General features: G+C 43.4%; 1 protein-coding gene across 1 annotated transcript; it reads left to right on the top strand.

The window, feature by feature from the left end:
- Positions 1–3,093: 3,093 nt before the first annotated feature.
- On the top strand, positions 3,094–6,625 carry DNAJC28 (DnaJ heat shock protein family (Hsp40) member C28). Its single transcript, XM_074601257.1, has 2 exons — positions 3,094–3,374; positions 5,229–6,625. The coding sequence occupies exon 2, from the start codon at positions 5,282–5,284 to the stop codon at positions 6,392–6,394; it is 1,113 nt and encodes a 370-aa protein (XP_074457358.1). The 5' UTR covers positions 3,094–3,374; positions 5,229–5,281; the 3' UTR covers positions 6,395–6,625.
- Positions 6,626–7,113: the final 488 nt, after the last annotated feature.

The raw sequence follows: 7,113 nt of genomic DNA, 5'->3' as shown, positions 1-7,113 counted from the left end.
TCCTCTGACAAGTAAAGAATCTCAAAGACAACTTGTAAAAATAAAACATAGCTTTCACGGTCTACAGCTAAACAGCTACAGCTAAACTCAGTTAAAACCTGCTCACGTAACTCCCACAGACCTATTCATTGTACCGGAACATATCCTTAGATGTATATATAAATGTTATTTTAATATCTAGTGCACACTGAAATTGTGACCCCCTTAATTACTACCATTTTTACCTTTTGAAGAAATCTAATACTAGCAGTGCCAGAGATACAATGTATAATAGGTGTTATTTTATTCTGGATTGGTTCCTAAACCATCCTCTTCAACAGCCTAATCCTTTCATGATAGTATCTAAGATAATTTGGTTAACATTTAGCAAGCTTGCAACGCTAACACTCTTCACCAAAACCAAAATTAATATATCCCAACATAGCACTGCACAGTATTTGTGTGTCTTAAAGTCAGGCAACAAGAAATAAAAAAATACATTAATAGAAACACAGGCCAATCCTTCCACACCACTAGAACCATTTTTAAAGGAAATCTGCAAAGTTTGTTTAAAAATTCTACAGAATTAACTGCTTATGTACTGCTAGACAGATGCTGTACTGGAACCTCTCAGTTTAGAGAGACATGCCTGCTACAAGTCTTAAGCATCACTTACGTATAGACTGCCTTAGATTTGCAAAGTCACAGTTTCACATTTTCTACCTGTGACTGAAGAGAAAACCACGACAAGGAAAGAAGAGTCCTATTTCTTCCAAGACAAAACAAGAATAAAATTTCCTCTCTTGTGCAAAAGTTTTTGGAATTTTTTTCTTATAGTCTGTAGGCTGTGACAATTCAGGTCAGAACAGAATTTATGCAGCCCTGAAACGTCTCTCTGCTACATGACTGGCCAGAAAAAGATAATTTAAACTTGCGTTAATTCCAACAGGTCAATTTGTCTTACAATTATTTAACCAAATTGTTTTCTTACATGATGAAGTGAATATGCAGCAGAGAAATACAATATACAGGTAAATTTCCAATATAAAATTCTGACTTTTACAGAAAGTGAATTTGAAATTTAAAAAAATACAGCAAATCATTATGTAATGAATAGAAGAGAAAAGCTCTCTGAAACGATGTATTTTAGTGTTGTTTATTCACCAAGATAGCATACTGGCAAAGCTGTAACAGGATGATGTGGCAGAGTATAATGCTGGAAGCTGTAAAATGAAGCAGTTTGCTCTACGTGGTTGTTGCTTCCTTTCAGCTGTCAGTGCCACCATTTCACTGGCTGGATATGCAGCATGCTCAATCACACCCTGATGTCAAAAGAATATGGTTTAAAAATTTCATAAGTGCTTTGTGTAAAATTGTAATAGAACTTTGATTGAACTTTAGCTGAACTCCTGAAATTAAAACTTAATTGGGCCTTTTGCACCTGGATTAGATGCAGAAACAATTAATTGAAAGTTAGATCAAAGAAAATGAATTGCTGAAGGATTACTGTATCAAGAGCTTACTGAAGGGGAACAAGGCCCATGGAGGGAGTACATTCCTGGTCTCTGATCTAAGTATGGGATGACAAGACGTAGAGTCTTTGGAGTGGAGTCTACATAACAGTGTCTAAGAGAAGAGCCTTAGGAGGTTGTAATACTAAAATGCACACCCTCTTGTAAATAATGAACACAATAATTAAGGGGAACTCCCAAAATGTTTAAAACATTAACTTGAACACATATGTACGATGAGGGATGGTACAGGAACTGTAGCTCATCGATCAGCTGTATCTTATCACTATAAATATTGGATTGTCAGAAATGTGCAGCATGCTGGCTGCTGTTAAATGCCTGGCACATGATTCTGCAGACTTGCAATAAAGACAAATATTTCAACTCAGTGTGTTGATTGGTTTTTGCACACCGGGTGAAGAACTCTTATTTAGGGACAACAACCCCACTAAGTACCATTAACAAAAAACACAACGTTTTTGTTTGTTTGTTTTTTAATAATAGTCGGAGTGCTCAGGGACAGAACAAATGATTTGTTTTCCATCTGCTAGGCCTGCATCTGGGTCCTCCTTTCCAGGCTGAGGATGAGAACCGCTTTTTAGCTTGGGGTTTCTTTAGCTGAAGTTGCCATTCCCCGACAGCCAGCTGATGCCATACATGGAGGCCGCAGGAAAACCTAACAGGCATTACCTGCCCTGCAGCAACACAGCAGAGGCTGGGAGCCCTGGGTCACTACAGGTCTGGCACTGCCTTTTTGAGTGAGGCCTGTGAATGCCAGCTTACTCCACTGCTTAACACGGCTGCTCAGAGGCCTTCAGAGCATTTTGACAACCGTGTTATCGGCAAGGAGAATGCTGTGAGAGCCCAAGCCTTTGTCAGGTGAAAGCTGCAGGGGAAGCTGTGACACAAGCCTGTGAAGCAGCAGGGGAACTTTTCCTCTAATAAGGTGGAACTCATTCAGGAGAATGAAGGCTAAAAAGCAGTTAAGGTCTACATGTATAAGCGTACATCTCACAAAGGATTTAACAGAATCATACGATGGAAGGTTGGAAGGGATCTTAAAGACCACCTAGTTCCAACCCCCTGCCATGGGCAGGGACACCTCCCACTAGACCAGGCTGCTCAAAGCCCCATCCAGCCTGGCCTTGAACACCTCCAGGGATGGGGCATCCACAGCTTCCCTGGGAAACCTGTTCCAGTGCCTCACCACTTTCACAGCGAAAAATTTCTTTCTAACATCTAATCTAACTCTACACTCTTCCAGTTTAAAGCCATTACCCCTCGTCCTACCATGACATACCCTTTTAAAAAGTCCCTCCTCAGCTTTCCTGTAGGCCCCCTTTAGGTACTGTAAGGCCGCTATAAGGTCTCCGCGGAGCCTTCTCTTCTCCAGGTTGAACAACCCCAACTCTCTCAGCCTGTCCTCATAGGAGAGATCACTATTTTTCATAATAAAAACCGTGCCTTCCACAAACCCTCACCGAGGGCCGTTGGCGCCACAGCCCCACCACAATCTTCGACGCCGCCGGGCCGCAAACCACCACCCTCCCCCGGCCCCGCCGCACTGCGCATGCCCCAGCCGCCCGGCCCGCCACGGCCACCCGCGCAGGCGCCGTGGCAACCCGCCCTTCCGCCTTCTGCCGGTCGGCGGCTACGGCAGGCTTGGGGCTCCCTCCGCTGGCGAGTGGCGTGGGGGCGGGCCGGCCTTCCCGCCCGCACATGCGCCCCCGCTCGGGCGCTCCTCCTGCCGTTAGGAGACGTCCTTGAGCGAAGGGTGAAAGCAGTCGCCCTTCCTCTTCCTCCTCTGTCGTTGGCTCTTGCCACGCCCCCTCGGGCCTACCTCCCTGTGCGGGAGGGGGAAGGGCGGGCGGCGGCAGGGAGCAGGTGAGGCGGGGGCTAGTGGGCGGCGGGGCTCGGGGCGAAAAAGAGCGTGTCATGGTGCGAGGAGTCGTTCCCCCCTCGCCCAGCCCCACAGAACGGCCGTTAAGCGCGGGGGGGGGACACGACACACGAGATGCCGGTAACTGCGTTCCTCGGCCCTCCTGTGGCGCATCGCCTCAGGGGCGGGAGCCCCTCCTTGTCCCCGCAGCCCGCGCGGGGCGGCGGTTGGGGGGCAGCCGTTGGGGCTGTAACGGCAGCGGGGAGCCGCGGAGGGGAAGGCTGACTCCTCCGACAGCCCCAGCGCGCGTGTGTGGGGGGCGGTAGGGGGGCCTTGTCCGCCCCCTTTTTACCGAGTCGCGGTGGGTAGAGCCGAAGTCAAACGGCTGGGGAATAACACCCACACCCACCCACACACCCACCCACAGACGGCAACACGGCATCCTTTGGTGCCGTGGGCTGAGAGCCATACGTAGCGCTCGATACAGTTTGTTTTTAAGCACAAATACATTCAAGTCAAGTCTACAGAACTATGAGAGAGTCTGCTTCCAGTCAGTATGTTGAATTTCAAGAGCGTATTCCTTGATCTTTCCATTTAAGTATTAGTTATTTGGAGTTTTGTGGCCGTATGGAGCTAAATTAGTATCTTTGCCAACCACCTAGAAGGATAGGTATACTCTGTATCATAAACTAAACAACAAAAAAAAAGCCCTACAAAAATACTGATAAGGTCCATTATAACAACAACAAGCTGATGATTTAATACCTTACCTGGATCAAAATCAACTGAAAACATTCAGGATTGATCCAGTCTTTCATCCAGTCCCAGGCACATCTGCTTTCCCTTCTCTTCAGGTGCGTTAGTGTAGAAGGGCAGTTTGGTATATACAGAACACATGAACACTGTCTGTTCCTTAAGCTTAACCTTGATTTAACCTAATTTTTGTTTGGAAAGGAAGTCAGCAAAGGCTTTGTTGCAGTCACCGATGAATCTGCAAAAAGAGATTCTTGAGCACTGTGTATGTGGCATTTGTCGTAGGGTTTTCATTAATAAAGAGGAGTTAGCTGATGTGTAAAGTGTGTGCGGTTTGTATGATATTTTTCTGCCTTTGATTTTACGAGAAGACTTAACGTTGTTTGCTGAAGGTGTTCCTTTTGCTGTTTCCCAGAATAATTCAGAAGCACTGATATACCTGACAGAATGAGATACTGTCTGCTATTGATCTGATCTGATCTGTTTATAACCTTACCTGGCACAAGTGAAGGAGATTGGCCACTAGGATGTGAGAGCCCAGCTGGGATACAAGAGTTAATCTATATGAATCTATAGAGTGCTACTTCAGTTATTGCTGTGAAATACCAGAAGGGTACTGTAATGAAACCATTCAAGAATGCACCAAGTAGTAGATCTTAAGGAATTGATGTATGTGAATAGAAAATTCAGTTAATGGCTGAATGTCATTGTACAGAGGGAAAGGGATAGATTTGTTTCTGTAGAATTACCGCTCAATGTGAAGCATATTTCCAGTTTACATTGCACTGAGTTTGCAGAAAGGCAATAAAGCTTTGGCCTTTTGGGAATTCTGCAGTGCAAAAAAACCTATCCTACTGTTGCTATACCAGGAGAAAACTATAATGTGAATTAATTTTCATTTACATTGTAATACTACTACTAAAATAGTAATTAATAAGAAATGCAGATTTTTATATTAGCCTGTAAAAGCAAATAACGTTGTATTCTACCCTGAAATTTTGTAGCGATTTCTTTAAATAATATAACAAGTTAAAGGTAAGACTTAAATCATGTAAGTTCTTTTGAAAACCATGTTTAACACAATTTTTATAAAAATGTGTTTATAGGTCATTGTTTATAATGTAGCTGCATCTGAAGAAATTGAAAGTGGCTTTGTGTCATGCTGACTAACAGCATAGGGCATCATTTAATGGTACGTCAAGCAATGATTCCAAGAAACCTGAAGCCGTTGCCCTACATTTGTGGCAGCAGAATGTTGTCGGGTTACAAACCAAAAAGGAATGTCAAGGACTCTTACAAAATTCTGGAGCTTGAGGAAGGTTGTTCCCTTGATGATATCAGAAACTCGTATCGAAGTCTTGCCAAAAAATACCATCCAGACAGCGGTTCTGCCACAGCTGATTCCGAAGCATTTATGAAAGTAGAAGAAGCGTACAGGGTCGTGCTGAGCGATGTGACGACCAAAAAGAAATCAAATGAGAACAATGAGGAGGAGGAAGACCAGTTCAAACCAAAAGCACCGCAGCATAGACACTACTTGAGTTTTGAAGGCGTTGGTTTTGGGACCCCAAGCCAAAGAGAAAAGCAGTACATGCAGTTCCGAGTAGACCGTGCTACTGAGCAAGTGTTGGAGTACCGGAAGCAGAGACTTGAAAGCCAGTATGCTGGGACTGACCTAATGAAAGCCAAAGATGTGAGGGAGAGCAAAAAGGTGAAAATAACGCAGGCGGTCGAACGGTTGGTTGAGGACCTCATCCAAGAGTCGATGGCGAAAGGAGACTTTGACAACCTCAGTGGCAAAGGAAAACCTTTGCAGAAATTTTCCGACTGTCCACATATCGACCCCATGACTCACAACTTGAACAGGATTCTGATAGACAATGGGTACCAGCCAGAGTGGATCCTGTTGCAGAAAGAAATACGGGAAACCATTGAGCGGTTACGGAAGAATATAGTGGCATCTAGAAGTCAGCTTGGAGGGCCAATGACACCGTACAGGCAAAAGCAATGGAATCGTATTTGTGAGCAATTTATAGAAGATATCAGGAAACTAAACAAAAGAATCGACAACTTCAATTTAGTCGTTCCTATTCTGAGCAGACAAATGGTGCACTTCAGTGCAGACAAAGAAATTGTTCGAGCACAAAAGACTTACGAAGCACTGATGGAAAACAGAGAGGCTTCTAATTCAGACACAAAGGAAAATGAAGTGGAAAATGTTAAAAGGTTTGGGTGGAAGTCTTCTCTATTTAAGTGGTTAAACCTACATTGAAATAAGATAATACTAATTCATCTGTCTCGTCAAAATTTTGAATGCGCTTTATTAATGAAACTTGTAGCACTAGAGAAATTTCAGGTACACTGAAGATGTAAAATCCAGCTGTCCACTGTTACACCAGTTAAAAGGAATTGGGTTGTCTGATGTGCATTTGCAAGTGCTTAATTGATTTATTTGTAAATGTTGTTAAGAAACAAATAAATTCAGTTATCCTCTTGCAGTTCATTTTACTGCTGCTTAAAATTAACACTTTGCTTTAGCGTAGAGTTTAATCACTTAGAGTCTGTTATCTCTTCAAAAGGTGAAACTGAGGCATAAGAAAAACACGTTAAGGACAAAGTGGAAGTAAAAGTCTCGCTGTGCCCTGTTAGTTCGACCTTTATCCTTTCTTATTTAAATGCTTACAGCTCATAAACTGTTTCATGCTTTTTTTAAAAGTGCATTCATCTCTTCAAGGTTAAATTAAATGGGAATGAAGGGAGGGTTCTGGATGTCTGGACTTGGACTGTACATTCTGCAGGAGATTCGTTTTTGGATCTGGCTTTTAACACACAAGGTCTCAGAAAGCATCTCAGCAAATAAGGAAGACTGGCCAAAACTGTACCCCAGTCACAGGGCTTTTGGAGGCAAGAGGAGAATGGAATATTAATTTTCAAAAGTAATTGCACCATTTAAATATCTTAGAATATTGGCATTAAAGAGCTCATTGTGAA

This window comes from Larus michahellis, chromosome 1 (genome assembly GCF_964199755.1).
Source record: "Larus michahellis chromosome 1, bLarMic1.1, whole genome shotgun sequence".
Taxonomy (NCBI): domain Eukaryota; kingdom Metazoa; phylum Chordata; class Aves; order Charadriiformes; family Laridae; genus Larus; species Larus michahellis.
Note: the sequence above shows the minus strand (reverse complement) of the source record. Positions and strands in the feature narration are given on the sequence as shown.

Excerpts from the sequence above, each read along its gene's own strand:
- DNAJC28 (XM_074601257.1), top strand. The coding sequence starts at position 5,282 with ATGCTGACTAACAGCATAGGGCATCATTTAATGGTACGTCAAGCAATG.